The 16,516-nt window shown below is 48.1% G+C and overlaps 1 protein-coding gene across 1 annotated transcript in view; it reads right to left on the reverse strand.

Moving 5' to 3' along the window:
• The window catches only part of prr5 (proline rich 5), a 44,519-nt gene that overhangs the window by 16,000 nt on the left and 12,003 nt on the right, over nt 1-16,516 (reverse strand). The window contains exons 4-6 of the mRNA XM_033037593.1: nt 11,978-12,035; nt 9,674-9,765; nt 4,317-4,457 (exon numbers count right to left, since the gene is read on the reverse strand). Of these exons, the coding sequence (XP_032893484.1) occupies nt 4,317-4,457; nt 9,674-9,765; nt 11,978-12,035 (291 nt within the window). The remainder of the gene's footprint in view (nt 1-4,316; nt 4,458-9,673; nt 9,766-11,977; nt 12,036-16,516) is intronic.

Here is a 16,516-nt window from a genome sequence, read left to right on the forward strand (position 1 = left end):
CCAACGAAACAGGCCCTTCGGCCCACCGAAACAGAGCCTTCGGCCCACCGAAACAGGCCCCTTCGGCCCACCGAAACAGGCCCTTCGGCCCACCGAAACAGGCCCTTCGGCCCAACGAAACAGAGCCTTCGGCCCACCGAGTCCGCGTGGTTTATTTAGTTTGGAGATACAGCACGGAAACAGGCCCTTCAGCCCACCGGGTCCGCGCTGACCAGCGATCCCCGCACATTAACACTATCCTACACTCACTATGGGCAATTGTTACATTTACCAGACCTGTACGTCTTTGGAATGTGGGAGGAAACCGAAGATATCGGCGAAAACCCATGCGGGTCACGGGGAGAACGTACAAACTGGGTGCAGGCAGCACCCGTAGTCGGGATCGAACCCGCGTCTCTGGCGCTGTGAGGCAGCAACTCTACCCCTGCCCCACTCATCTATTATATCTATTATCCTGAGTGTTTCTTTAATTTTAATTGAACAATAATGGGAGAGGGAACCCACTGTGCGTGGCAGCTCGATGTTCATCAGTATCTATCCCAATTTGACCGCCATCACTTGATTGTCACTTCGATAACCTCAGTAGATGAGGTTACGACAAACCTCAGTGGGGTCACCGTCCTGGTGGATTTTGTAATTTACAGAACAGGAATGATTCGGATGTTACAGAGAAGTGTTTTAAGCACCATTAATCACTACAGTCAAACTGTGTTTCGACCGGTTTTGTCACCGATCTGATCCATCAGATATAACACTAATTAGATTAGATTTAATGAGGTTACTTCACAGTTTCAGAAATGTGCAATTGAGCAGTAAAAATCAACAATAATTTGGCGACTGTTCACTCGGAAGCTTACTTAAATTATATATAATGATGATTTACAAAGTTAATGCCGTTTCATTTTTAGATAGGCTCAAAATGGCGGCACGGTGGCGCAACAGTAAGTTGCTGCCTCACAGCGCCATAGACCAGGGTTCGATCCTGACCACGGGTGCTGAATGTACAGTTTGATGGGAGCAGATTTAGGCCATTCGGCCCATCAAGTCCACAATTCAATCGTGGCTGATCTATCTGTCTCTCTCAACCCCATTCTCCTGCCTTCTCCCCATAACCCCTGACCCCCGTACTAATCAAGAATCTGTCAATCTCCGCCTTAAAAATATCCACTGACTGGGCCTCCACAGCCGTCTGTGGCAATGAATTCCACAGATTCATCACCCTGACTAAAGAAATTCCTCCTCATCTCCTTTCTAAAACAATGTCCTTTTATTGAATTGTAATGAATTCCACAGATTCAGCACCCTGCTGTCTGTATGGAGTTTGCACGTTCTCCCCGTAACCTGCGTGGGTTTTCTCCACGATCTCCGGTTTCTTCCCACACTCCAAACACGTACGGGTTTGTAGGTTAATTGGCTTCGGTATAAATAGAAATTGTCCCTAGTGTGCATAGGATGGTGTTAGTGTGCGGGGATCGCTGATCGGCGTGGGCTTGGTGGGTGGAAGGCCCGTTTCGGCGCTGTATCTCTAAACGAAACATTCTGTGCACTGACTATGTTAGACCTCGTTCTTTCACCACATCCGTAGTTTAAAGAGGAGGGGATTGCGCAAGGCTGCCTGAACCACAAGTTAATGTGCAGAGGAGAGGAGAGGAAACCGAGGCCCGGCCTACCGGTTGGTCCGGCCTATCGGCCTACTGCTCAAGGGGTACAGTGTTGGACGGACGAGGAGAAGGACGTGGATTCACTGGTTGATCCGCACGTCCAAGAGAAGCCAACAGCTGGAGGCCCCGCAGCAGCCTGGGGCTCGCCTGAAACAGGCTCCGCTCATAACAACTGGAGCACGGTCTGGACTTTGGAAAACGGCCCCACAATATGGCGTCTCTTGCACGTGGGCTCGATAGACTATTTCTGTACGATTGTTAATCGAGGATGGCATGGCAATGCTCAACTGGACTGTTTTTAAGAAAATAATTTCACTGTTCATAAGTTCTCAGAGCAGAATTAGGCCATTTGGACCATTAAGTCTACTCCGCCATTCAATCATGGCTGATCTATCCATTCTCCTGCCCAAGAGCGGAACTCGCTATCAGAACATGTTGAGGACGGGGGAACACAATGTTTTTGCTGCCCCGGGCGCATGCGCACACTCACACACATAAAACACACACACACGTGCGCGCGCGCGCGAGGCTTCGGAGGCTCAATCCAGCGCTAAATGCAGCTCAACTCTGCCTGTCTCATCGGGTTAACTACAGCCCTGACTAGACTGACGGGATACCAGCGCTGCCCATATTTCCCGCAAGTCCAGGCCGGGCTGTAAGTGTAAGCTCACCTGGCGGGTGGGACAGGCAGAGTTAGCTGGGTTTAGCGCTGCTTCTCTGCGCTGGCCTGTCTGACTGCTGACCAAAGATCCTAGATCCTATAGCGGAGGATCTTTGCTGCCGACCTCTCTGGCCACCAGAGGGGGGGGGGACAGGACAGCCCGGAGTCCCGGCCGGGATCATCCTGGCTGCGGATGAGGCGCAGGTCTGTGCCACTCCTCCCTCCTCCAATCACCCGCCCCCATTGCCTGCCGACCGACGTCTCTTTCCTCCAATCGACGCCCTCGATCACCGGATTTTAAAATCCGGATTACAAAAACTTGGGGGGATGTCCCCCACCCCTCAAAACATGGACCCTCCCGGGTTTTCCACCCCTGCTCCTGCCTTCTCCTCATAACCCCCGACACCTGTAATAATCAAGAATCTGTCAATCATCGCCTTAAAAATATCCACTGACTTGGCCTCCACTGCCAACTGTGGCAATGACTTCCACAGGTTCACCACCCTCTGATGAAAGGAATTGCTCATCTCCTTTCTAAAAAGTACGTCCTTTTATTCTGAGTATGTGGCCTCTGGTCCTAGACTGTCCCACTAGAGCAGCGGTCGGCAACCTGGTTCTGTATAGGGGCCAGGACGCATGTCTGTGCGCGGATGGTGGGCCACATCTATCACGTGTTCACATAGATCCCGCCCCTTCGAGGACGCCACCTGGAGCACTGGCCCCTAGTTACGGGCGCTCACGGGCGCACCTACATTGCATTGGCTCTGTCCTGAAGACGGTGGCTCAAATACTCACACTCACTCATCCCTGGCCTATTGACAACCCCGATATCGACAGTAAAGCCCCGTGCCGGCGGCTTTGCGCAGGATGCGGTACAGCCAGAACTTGGCGATCAGCCGTGCTCGGCGCTAGGCGCTGCACGATGACTCCGCCATTGCAGCCTCTAGCGCAGGCCTCCTTGCGTCACTGGGAGGTATCGGAGATGACGGAAGTCTGCAGGCCGGATAATTACGGGGAAAAAAATGCGCCTGCGGGCCAGATAATTTCGGGTTACGGGCCGCATTCGGCCCGGGGGCCGCAGGTTGCCGACTCCTACACTAGTGGAAACATCCTCTCCAAATCCACTCTATCCAGGCCTTTGCACACGAGACATTAAAGCACCATTGACCCATTGAGTTACTGAGATCGGGTTAAAGTCCATTCCCTTTAATGTTTGGTTTTGTTTAGTATGTTGTCACGTGTACCGAGGTACAGTGGAAAGCTTTTTGTTGCGTACTATCGTGTCAGCGGAAAGACTATACACGATTACAATCGGGCCATTGGCAGTGTATAGATACATGACAAGGGAATAACGTTTAGTGCAAGGGAAAGTCAGTAAAGTCCAATCAAAGATAGTCTGTGGACCCCCGATGAGGTAGATAGTAGTTCAGGACTGCTCACTGGTTGTGGTTGGATGGTTCAGTTGCTGGATAACAGTTGGGAAGAAACTGTCCCTGAATCTGGTGGTGTGCATTTTCACACTTCTGTACCTTTTGCCCGATGGGAGAGGGGAGAAGAGGGAGTGGCCAGGGTGCGACTGGTCCTTGATTATGCTGCTGGCCTTGCCGAGGCAGCGTGAGGTGTAGATGGAGTCAATGGATGGGACAAAATGTGTTAGAGAGAACTGCAGATGCTGGTTTAAATCGAAGGTAGACACAAAATGCTGGAGCAACTCAGCGGGTGAGGCAGCATCTCTGGAGATAAGGAATGGTCTCGACCCGAAACGTCGCCCATTCCTTCTCTCCAGAGATGCTGCCGCACTCGGTGGAAGGGAGGTTGGTTTGTGCGATGGTCTGGGCTGCGTCCACAATTGGCTGCAATTTCTAGCAGTCTTGGATGGAGCTGTTCCCAAACCGTGTTGTGGTGCATCCCGGTAAAATGCTTTCCACGGCGCATCTGTAGGAGTTGGTGAGAGTTGCTGTAATGTCCTGTTAAGACACAAGGTGGCAGCCTACCTGTAATATTAGCAGCATCTGAACGATTGAAGGGGGGACCCTGGCACGTGGGCGTGAGAGAGCATCTTCCAGTTTCACGTTCAGCGTGATCACATTCCTGAAATGTAGCAGGGCTATCTGCCGGACAGTCGGCTCCTTCCCCTGTGAATAACAAAGAAAGGGGAAAAAATCTTTTAGCTGGAAGAATTCTGCATTCAAATCCAAGAGTAAAAGCCTTGTTGAATTCCAGTGCCCATTTATTCCAAATTCTGTGCAGTTATCATTTATAAGAGATTCTCACAGTGAAATGTGCAGTATCACTTTTGATTTGCAAACCTCAGAGCACGTACGTCCTTTTATCCGAGGTGTGCGTAGAGGGGAGGTGTAGGCACAGTTGGTGAGTTTTAAAAACTTCCTCAAAAGGCCACAGTGTCAAATGTAGACTTGGCGTACAAAGGGCGAATCGTGCAGAATATATTGGCGACAACTGCAGGCCCACCACCGATCTTCCGACAACTGGTCAAGTCAATTTTATTTCTATAGCACATTTAAAAACAACTCTCGTTGACCAAAGTGCTTTACATCAGTGCAGGTACTAACGTTCTACAAACAGTGGTACATAGATCTAACAATACGTACATACATACATACATACAGCGCTCCCGAGGAGGGCCTCAAGAAAAAGACTTGAGAGTAGAAATAAGTTTTAAGTCTAGACTTAAGAGTCGATGGAGGGGGTCAGTTCTGATAAGAAGAGGGATGCTGTTCCATAGTCTAGGTGACTAGGTTCCATAGTCTGGTGGTCTGGCACCTCCTTTAATCCGGACAAAATTCCGAGCGCGCACTTGAAAGCAACCCCCCTCCCCCCCCGGAAGTCCCCTAGGCTGGGCGAGGCGGCCGATCTCGACTTCATCGGGACTTCCGTGCCGATCGGCGGGTCGAATTTGCAACCCCCCTCCCCCACCCCCCTGTGGCCAGGGCTCTGGAATTCCGGCCCGGCTCTATCCGGCAGATCCGTTCCCATAGCCGACTTCCGGGACTGACTTGTACACGCTTGTACTCGCTAGATCGGTTGTGGGCGGCGCGACCGACGTCGCAGCGGCCTCTGCAGTCTGTCTGTGTATTTTTTATTTTTTTGTCCTGTTGAGGGTTTAGTTTGTAGCGGGTTTTTAAATGTGTATATGTGGGGGGTGGGTGGGGGAAACTTTTAAATCTCTTCCCTGCATGGAGACCCGACCATTTCCCTGTCGGGTCTCCGTTGCCGTTGGGGCCTAGCGCCGTGGAGCGGCCTCCAACCGGAACGACCTGGAGGCTCAAGTCACGGAAACTGTGGAGCTGTGGAGCTGTGGAACTGTGGAGCTACCTCCGTGGAGCTGTGGAGCTGCGGAGCTGTGATCGTGGAGCTGGCCAGCTTCGGAGCGTGGAGAGCTGCGGGGGCGCGCTGCTGCGACCCGACTCCGGTGGATGGTGACACCGGGAACTCGCGGGTCCCTGGTGGGAGACTGCTTTGCGGGGCACCGGCAACGGCGACTTCTCCCGCCCGAATTGCGGGGTTGAGAGCGACCTGGAGCGGGGCCTCACATCGCCCGGCGCGGCTTTAATTTGCCGCGGACTTGCTAGCGCCCGCCGGGGGCTCCAACATCAAGACCCGGGGCAGGGCCTTACATCGCCCGGCGTGGTTTTGAGTGGCCACGGACTTGCTGGCGCCCACCGGGGGCTTTGACCTCGACTTCGGGAGAGGAATGGAGAGCAGAGGAGAGACAAGACTTTGCCTTCCATCACAGTGAGGAGGAGATTCACTGTGATGGATGTTTGTGTAAATTGTGTTGGTGTGTGTCTTGGTTCTTTTCTTGTATGGCTGGAGAAACCAAATTTCGTTTGAACCTCATGTGAGGTTCAAATGACAAATAAACGGTATTGTATTGTATTGTATTGTAGAATTCAGAAGATTGAGGGGGGATCTTATAGAAACTTACAAAATTCTTAAGGGGTTGGACAGGCTAGATGCAGGAAGATTATTCCCGATGTTGGGGAAGTCCAGAACTAGGGGTCACAGTTTAAGGATAAGAGGGCAATCTTTTAGGACCGAGATGAGAAAAACATTTTTCACACAGAGAGTGGTGAATCGGTTGAATTCTCTGCCACAGAAGGTAGTTGAGGCCAGTTCATTGGCTATATTTAAGAGGTGATGTGGCCCTTGTGGCTAAAGGGATCAGGGGGTATGGAGAGAAGGCAGGTACAGGATACTGAGTTGGATGATCAGCTTCGAAGGGCCGAATGGCCTACTCCTGCACCTATTTTTTATGTTTCTATGTTTCTATGACTTTGTGGGCTGGTATCTTGGCTACGTCCCCCCACCCCCACCCCCACCCTCCCCTCCGTGACCTCTGTTGTTCCGACAACAGCAGACAGCGTGGCAAGGCTCTGGGACCAAGGGTGCTGGGAAATCGGTGACGGTCCCATACCGCAGTAATGCTGAACACGAGAGGGGCGAGGACATCGGAGGTTCTGTGGAATTTAGCTGTGGTCTTGTGTAAACTCCGCATCAAAACACAGCAGACACGACAGCCAAGCAGAATCCCGCGCGGAAAAACTGTTGACCTACAAATTGAATGTTCCACATTTAACAGTGGCTAAATTCCAGAATTAGCAGGATCCACGAAATAAAGGTCAGGGTGTGTCTCCAACTAGTTCACGGGCTGAACCATCTAGTGTTGGAACCGACACATACTCGCCCACATTGTCATTTTGATCAGATGTGTGTAAGGCCAAATCCCAGCCTGAAGTGTTAATGTATCAAAACAACACAGACTGAAGAGAGAGAGAGAGATTCATCTCCTTTGACTGATATTGAAGGAGAACACAACACCAGGAGTAATAAATACATCAGAATAGTCCATCTGCTATAAATCCTCTGCAGAGATTAGTTTAGTTTGGAGATACAGCAAGGAAACGCCATTTGGCCCATCGAGATTACCCCGCCAGTTTAGAGATACAGCGCGCAAACAGCGCTCTTTGCCCACCGAATCCGTGCCGACCAGCGATCCCCGCACAAGAACACTATCCTACAGACTAGGGCCAATTTACAATTTTCACCAAGCCAATTAACCTACAAATCTGTACGTTTTTGGAGTGTGGGAGGAAACCGGAGCTCCCGGAGAAAACCCACGCAGGTCACGGGGAGAACGTACAAACTCCACACAGACAGCAGGGTGGTGAATCTCTGGAATCCATTAACATTCAATAAAAGGATGTTTCTTAAGAAAAGAGATGAGGAGGAGTTTCTTTAGTCAGAGGGTGGTGAATCTGTGGAATTCATTGCCGCAGACGGCTGTGGAGGCCTAGTCAGTGGATATTTAAGGCGGTGATCGACAGATTCTTGATTAGTGCGGGAGTCAGGGGCTATGGGGAGAAGGCAGGAGAATGAGGTTGAGAGAGGCAGATAGATCAGCCACGATTGAATGGCGGAGTAGACTTGATGGGCCGAATGGCCTAAATCTGCTCCCATCACTTATGAGGTTCTATTCATCTCAATGAGCATAACTTTTTTTGGTTTAAACAGGGCTAATTCTGATGTCTTATTCTCAATGATATCAAATTATTAATTTGCTATAACAGTGACATGATTAATGTAGCTTGAAGGAAAAAAAAACCCATCTGTCACTGTTAATTGTATTTTAATTTTGTTTTTCACTTCAGGGAGTCAAGATGTTAATTGCTGAGTGCGATCGTTTTTTTTGGGCTGAGCGATAACACTTCAGAAAAGAGCCACAATATTGGCCTTTCCTTTTGAGGGAGACTTGTACAGTTTACGTGTGGGAAGTAGCTGCAGATGCTGCTTCAAACCGAAGACAGATACAAATTGCTGGAGTAAATGTAGGGAGGTTCTACTGCAGTTGTACAGGGTCTTGGTGAGACCACACCTGGAGTATTGCGTACAGTTTTGGTCTTCTAATCTGAGGAAGGACATTCTTGCCATAGAGGGAGTACAGAGAAGGTTCACCAGACTGATTCCTGGGATGTCAGGACTTTCATATGAAGATAGACTGGATAGACTCGGCTTGTACTCGCTAGAATTTAGAAGATTGAGGGGGGGATCTTATAGAAACTTACAAAATTCTTAAGGGGTTCCTGATGTTGGGGAAGTCCAGGACAAGGGGTCACAGTTTAAGGATAAAGGGGAAATCTTTTAGGACTGAGATGAGAAAAACATTTTTTACAGAGAGTGGTGAATCTCTGGAACTCTCTGCCACAGAAGGTAGTTGAGGCCAGTTCATTGGCTATATTTAAGAGGGAGTTAGATGTGGCCCTTGCGGCTAAAGGGATCAGGGGGTATGGAGAGAAAGCAGGTACAGGATACTGAGTTGGATGATCAGCCATGATCATATTGAATGGCGGTGCAGGCTCGAAGGGCCGAATGGCCTACTCCTGCACCTATTTTCTATGTTTCTAACTCGGCGGGGCAGGCAGCATCTCCGGAGAAAAGGAATGGGTGACGTTTTGGGTCCAGACCCTTCTGAAGTTCAGAGTCTTTCCTTTTATCTAAAGATACTGTCTGACCTGCTGAGTTACTCCAGCTTTTTGTGTCTATCTTTAGTTTAGAGAGACAGTGCAGAAACAAGCCCTTCGGCCCACCGGGTCTACACATTAACACTAGGGTCTACACATTATGCTACACTAGGATGAGATATAATCGCTGGAAAACAGCAGCTCTACCACTGCACCGCCCTATTCCATACATGGGACGACAGATGGCACAATGGGCTAAGTGTTCGGCTGGCAACCGGAAGGTAGCCGGTTCGAATCCCGCTTGGAGTGCACACTGTCGTTGTGTCCTTGGGCAAGACACTTCACCCACCTTTGCCTGTGTGTGAATGTGTGTGAGTGATTGGTGGTGGTCGGAGGGGCCGTAGGCGCAGATTGGCAGCCACGCTTCCATCAGTCTGCCCCAGGGCAGCTGTGGCTACAGAAGTAGCTTACCACCACCGAGTGTGACTGAGGAGTGAATGAATAATGCGATGTAAAGCGCCTTGAGTATTAGAAAGGCGCTATATAAATCCCATCCATTATTATTATTATTATTATACATCTATTATCACAAGATCACACCACTGTTTAAGAACTCGACTGTTTAAAGGGCCTGTCCCACTTGGCGATTTTTTTGGCGACTGCCGGCGTCACATCAGTGTCGCCAAAAGATTTTGAACATTTCAAAATCCAGTGGCGACAAAATATTTTTTTTTGCCGCACTTGTAAAAACATCGCGCATCAATTCGTCACCACGCCACAAATGTTTCAGTGACCTGACACGCCAGTCAATGATGCCGGCAGTCGCCAAGTGGGACAGGCCCTTGAGAAGCAACATGTAAGCAGCTTACCTGGACAGGGTAAAATATTGCCAGCAGCATTGGAAGAATGTCACAAAAGAAAAAGTCCCAAACCTCCGCCACAGTGTCGAGCAATTTCTGTCCTATATAAAATAAATGCATATTTCACGACAAAGGAAATGCTGTAATCAAACAACAGATTTAGATGGTTATTTTTCAATTGAGTATTGTTCAAACTAGTGTAGTTGTTTAATTTAGTTTAGTTGTTTGGTTCAGTTTAGTATAGTTGTACAGAGTGAAAATAGGCCCTTCGGCCCACCAAGTCCGTGCTGGCCTACCAACACCTGTACAATACACACTGGGGATAATTTTACACAAGCCGATTCACACGGAATCTGCACGCCTTTGTAATGTATCCCAGCTATACTAGTCCCACCTGCCTGCGTTTAGTCCATATCCATCCAAACCTGTCTTAACTGTTTCTTGAATGTTGGGATAGTCCCAGCCTCAACTACCTTCTCTGGCAGCTTGTTCCATGCATTCCCAATGTTGGGAGGGGGGTGGGTCAGCCAGAACCAGGGGTCATAGTTTAAGAATAAGGGGTCGGCCATTTGGGTATGAGGTGAGGAAAAACATTTTCACCCAGAGAGTTGTGAATCTGTGGAATTCTCTGCCACAGAAGGCAGTGGAGGCTAATTCACTGGATGTTTTCAAGAGAGAGTTAGATTTAGCTCTTAGGGCTAAAGGATTCAAGGGATATGGGGAAAATGTAGGAACGGGGTACTGATTTTTGGATGATCAGCCATGATCATATTGAATGGCGGCGCTGGCTCGAAGGGCCGCATGGCCGACTCCTGCACCTATTTTTCACTGTTTTATTTTTCTAAAATCTAAACTCTAGAAGGGATCTAAACTGGTGCTGAAAATTTTTTCTCCAAATCTCTAAGGAGGTTGTCTTTTAAAGATGGCCTGTGACCGTAATTCTCATCATCTGTCATCCAGGACTGCAATTAAACTTTAAAGAAATTATTTTGGTAAAACATGTATCAGCATTTAATAAAAAGAGACCGCTGGCAGTAAAAAGTTTGTTAAGTTTAAAAAAAAAAAATCTCGGTGTGTCTACTGTGTCTGTTGCCGATTAATGCGGTCTCAGGAATGGAGGCCACAGATCGGCAACTCGAATGCCCAGGAACAAAGAAGACTGCACAAAGTGATGATCACTGCCCAGTCCATCACCGGCTCTGACCTCCCCACCATCGAAGGGATCTACAGGAGTCGCTGCCTCAAAAAGGCAGCCAGCATCATCAGAGACCCACACCACCCTGGCCGCACACTTATTTCACCCCTGCAATCGGGAAGAAGGTACAGGAGCCTGAAAACTGTAACGTCCAGGTTCAGGAACAGCTTCTTCCCTACAGCCATCAGGCTATCAAACACAACTACCTCCAAATAGGCTCTGAACTACCGAGATTTTGAGGCATTGATTTTGTACGCACTATTTCTCTTTGTTTGTTTTAATACACTGAACTTTTTTTTTAAAGTGTATTATGATGTTTACAGAGTACTATGTTTACATATCTGTTGTGCGGTGGCTAGTAAGGATTTAATTGTTCCTTTTTAGGCCAATATGATAATAAAACAGTCTTGACTTGTCTCTTTACTCTTGGCATCAGATTCCATTTTGAGGGAATGCATAGATATAGTACCGATGGCAACTAATAATTCTCTCATTCAAAACCAGCTTCCTAACTTGTGATTCATAGTTTAGTTTAGAGATACAGTGTGGAAACAGGCCCACACGTATGTTCGGGCAGCACGATGGCGCAGAGGCATATTTGCTACCTCCTACGCCAGAGACCCGGGTTCGATCCCGACTACAGGCTCTGTCTGTGAGGAGTTTTATACGTTTTCCCTGTGACTGCGTGGGTTTCCTCCTGGTGCTCCGGTTTCCTCCCACAGTCTAAAGACGTACAGGTCTATAGGTTAATTGACTTTGGTAAAAATTATAAATTGTCCCTAGCGTGTAGGATAGTGCTAAGGGACAGGATGATCGCTGGTCAGTGCGGGCTTGGTGGGTCGAAATGCCTGTTTACCTAGTTAATTGAGGTTTTTATCCTGTGCACTAGGGACAATTTGCCAGAAGCCAATTAATGTACAACCCTGCGCGTCTTTGGAGTGTGGGAGGAAACCGGAGCACCCAGAGAAAACCCACACGGTCACAGGGAAAATACAAACTCCGTACAGACAGCACCCGTGGTCAGGATCGAACCCGGGTCTCTGGCGCTGTAAGGCAGCAACTCTACCGCTGCACCACTGAAAGCCACGGGAGTAAACTAGCAAAATCTGTTTCCTTACCTTCATAAAATCGTATTTTGTCCCTCAAAATCACCATGCCTTTAGTCAGCAGCTGGTTCTAGGGGTGGAAACCAAAATAAAAATTAACAATTTCCCACCCTTAAGAACATTACAATTCCTCCATTTGATTAGGAACACACTAGGCAGGAATCATTCACATTCCCGTTTGAAGGCCTGCATCAGGATTTGTGCAGATGCTGGTTTACACCGAAGATAGACACAAAATGCTGGAGTAACTCAGTGGGACGGGCAGCATCTCTGGAGAGAAGGAACGGGTGATGTTTTGGGTCGAGACTCTTCTTCAGGATTTACTTGAGTGAATGCATTTGCTGCATGTCAATAAAGGCACTAGTTGCAACCATGAGGGGCCAGGAGCAAAACCCTTTATTGATCTTATTCCTCACGGCAACATTACATAACTGTAGCATTCACGTTAAACATACATGGCGGCAGGGTGGCGCAGCGGTAGAGTTGCTGCCTTGCAGCGCTGGAGATCTGGGTTCGATCCCAATTTCCGGGGCTGTCTGTACGGAGTTTGTATGTTCTCCCCGTGAATTTTCTCAGAAATCTCCGGTTTCCTCCCACACTCCAAAGACGTACAGATTTGTAGGTTAATTGGCTTGATATACGTGTAAATTGTCCCTAGTGTAGTGTTAATGTGCGGGGTCTGCTGGCCGGTGCGAACTCGATGGGCCGAAGGGCCTGTATCCGCGCTGTATCTCTAAACTAAACATCATTGATAGTGCTGATCATATTATTCAAGTTCAGTTTTAGTTTAGAGATACAGCACGGAAACAGGCCCTTCGGCCCACCGAGTCCGAGCTGACCAGCGATCCCCGCACATTAACATTATCCTACACACACTCGGGACAATTTACATTTACAAGAAGCCAATTAACCTACAAACATGCACGTCTTTGGAGCGTGGGAGGAAATTGAAGATCTCAGAGAAAACCCACACAGGTCACGGAGAGAACGTACAAACTCCGTACAGATAAGCACCCGTAGTCAGGGCCGAACCAGGGCCTCTGGCACTGTAAGGTAGTAACTCTATCGCTAATCCACCGCTTACCACTTGAAAAGAAAACTCTGCCTCTCCATTCATGTGCTTGGCCTCATGTTTTTCCCTCACTATAATCCTTCTGCTGCGACCTCCTTTCTCCGTGCTGCGTTCCATCAATGTCTTCACCGTTTAGTGAGGCTATCTATACTGTATCTGCCTCACAGCCCACAAGACCAGGCAGCTTAGTGTGCTGATGATACATAGCCCCCTCATCCAAACCACTGATGTGTACGCTAAATATCTGGAGCACTTGTAAACTGAAATTAAAGTAGTGTTGCTGCCTCCCAGAGCCAGAGACCCGAGTTCGATCCTGACTACGGCTGCTGTCCGTATGGAGCTTGTACGTTTTCCCCGTGACCTGCGTGGGTTTTCTCCGAGATCTTCGGTTTCCTCCCACACTCCAAAGACGTACAGGTTTGTAGGTTAATTGGCTGGCTTAGTAACGTAAATTGTCTCCTTGTCTTGGCTGCTTTTAAAGCAAAGATCTGGCCGAGTAGATATTTAGTGCAAACTTGGAAGGGATACTTTGATGTGTTGTTGTTCTTGTACAGTTAAGAGTGTGCTGAAATTAATTGTGTGTGTGCGTGTGTGTGTGTGCGTGTGTGTAGGATAGTGTTAATGCGCGGGGATCGCTGGTCGGCGCGGACTCGGTGAGCGGAAGGGCCTAAAGCTAAAGCTAAACTAAACATTGAGGGTGCAAGGTGATGATAATGGAGCTCAAACTAATCATGGAAACATCTGCACTGCTCTTCGCTGACTCAGTTTCCCCTGTCAGTAACCATGGATACACTTCACAGAGGTTGCCAATTGTTATCTGCCCCAGAAAAAAAGCTGTTAATATGTTTACAAAGATAAACATCCTCCTTCAAACAACGACCTAGTTTAAGGAGGTACACAAAAATGCTGGAGAAACTCATCGGGTGCAGCAGCATCTATGGAGCGAAGGAAATAGGCGACGTTTCCGGCCGAAACCCTGAAGGAAATAGGCGACGTTTCGGGCCGAAACCCGGAAGGGTTTCGGGCCGAAACGTTGCCTATTTCCTTCGCTCCATAGATGCTGCTGCACCCGCTGAGTTTCTCCAGCATTTTTGTGTACCTTCGATCTTCCAGCATCTGCAGTTCCTTCTTGAACACCTAGTTTCAGGAGCCTTGTTCTAAAACAAAACTGTGTTTGGGTACTCTTCTATTAGCTGTGTCTAAGGTTCCGGTGGAGGAGGGATATTTTGCGGTTAATTGCTCATTATTTCTGAGTCTGCAATTTCTGCAATATGTAACAGGCTTAAATGTGTGCGCTGGAAGTGTCTAGCCGAGGAAATTCCACTCTCCAAATTTAAAAACAATTCTTAAACGTGCTTCTGGAATTTTTAAAATGCGTAGATACAATTTTAGTTTAGTTTAGAGATACAGCGTGGAAACAGGCCCGTGGGCCCAATTTCCCCAGCCAATATGTCCCAGCTACACTAGTCCCACCTGCCTGCATTTGGGCCATAACCCTCCAAACCTGTCCAATCCAAGTACCTGTCTAACTGTTTCTTAAATGTTGGGTTGGTCCCAGCCTCAACTACCTCCTCTGGCAGCTCGTTCCACCCACACACCACATCTTTGTGTGGAAAACAGATTCCTATTAAATCTTCCCCCCCCCCCATTCACCTTAAACAATCTAAACCAGGGGTGGGGAACCTGCGGCCTTAAGGCCTCATGCGGCCTTCTAGGCCATTAAGTGCGGCCTTTTGAATGAATCCAAATTTTGTAGACCAAATCCTTTTATTTTTATTAATATGTTTTTGTTCGTTTTTTATTATTTTTTATTTTAATCTTAAAATTAACGTATTGAACATAACAAAGAGTGCAAGAAGATTCAACAAAATAATCCTATATCTAATTGAAGTTTCCTGGATGCAGCCTTATTAGATTACAGCTAACTAAATGCGGTATTCCAACATGAAAAGGTTCCCCAGCCCTGATCTAAACCAACGAGTAATTGCCAGCTAGTATCATCCACTTTAATGAAAATTATATTCACTTTTCATCTCTACCCCCCCCCCCCTCTTTCTCCCCCCCCCCTCTTTCTCCCTCTCCCCCACTTTCCCCCACCCCCCCTCTTCTCCCCCCCCTCCCCCACCTCATTCAAATTAACGCACGGTTGATCAGTACCAAAAAGTTGCTTTAACCATCTGCATTGAAACTTAAGCAGCTAATGAAAAAATGTTGGAACAACTCCCAGAGGTCTTTATATTTGAATTGAATAGTTGGCCTTGGATACAGACGTCTGACGAGTTCAGCTATTGTTGCAACAGTTCTATTAAGCTGAGCTAAAGTACGAGTTTGTTCAGTGAAGCTGCTTCAGAATCTTGCACGTGGGGGCAGAATTCAAGGCTGCATCTTATAACTGTTTGCTGCTAAGAATGCTACCTATTACATTTGAGGAGAAATAGCCTGCATTTTATTTAACCACTCACATCTCAAATATATTCATGGCCAGCAACCCCCAAACCTCTTGAGTCATGGAGTTGTACAGCATGGAGACAGGCCCTTCAGCCCGGCCTGCCCATGCTAACCCATTCCTTTCCCTATTCTCCAGAGTTGCTGCTGTACTATTGTTACTGTTGCCCTGTTGAATTTCTCTGTCTGTACATCGCGTTACCACCTAACCCACAACCAACAATCGACCATTGTGGGCTCCACCTTTCCTAGATTATCGTTGTTTTATTTTAAGAAAGAACTGCAGATGCTGGAAAAATCGAAGGTAGACAAAAGTGCTGGGGAAACTCAGCGGGTGTGGCAGCATCTATGGAACGAAGGAATATGTGACGTTTTGGGTCGAGACCTTTCTTCAAAGTGATTGAAGGTCTCGACCCAAAACGTCACCTATTCCTTCGTTCCATAGATGCTGCCTCACCCGCTGAGTTTCCCCAGCATTTGTCTGCCTTCATTGTTTTTTTACATATTTTCCATTCATGTGTCCTGGGTACCGTCTATTTCACTCGTTCCTCTTTCACCCGACTCTCAGTAAAGGTCTCAACCAGAAACGTCACCCATTCCTTTCCCGAGTTACTCCAGCTTTTTATGTCCGTCTCCTGTTTAAACCAGCATCAGCAGTTCCTTCCCACACGACTACTTGCTTGTTCTTTTACAACCCCTTTCAATTTTTTCGACAATTGAGAGTGTAGGGTCCTAGACAATAGGTGCAGGAGTAGGCCATTCGGCCCTTCGAGCCAGCACCGCCATTCAATGTGATCATGGCTGATCATCCCCAATCAGTACCCCGTTCCTGCCTTCTCCCCATATCCCGACTCTGCTATTTTTAAGAGCCCTATCTAACTTTCTCATGAAAGCATCCAGAGAACCTGCCTCCACCGCCCTCTGAGGCAGAGAATTCCACAGACTCACCACTCTCTGTGAGAAAAAGTGTTTCCTCGTCTCCGTTCTAAATGGCTTACTCCTTATTCTTAAACTGTGGCCCCTGGTTCTGGACT

Source organism: Amblyraja radiata, chromosome 19 (genome assembly GCF_010909765.2).
Source record: "Amblyraja radiata isolate CabotCenter1 chromosome 19, sAmbRad1.1.pri, whole genome shotgun sequence".
Lineage (NCBI taxonomy): Eukaryota > Metazoa > Chordata > Chondrichthyes > Rajiformes > Rajidae > Amblyraja > Amblyraja radiata.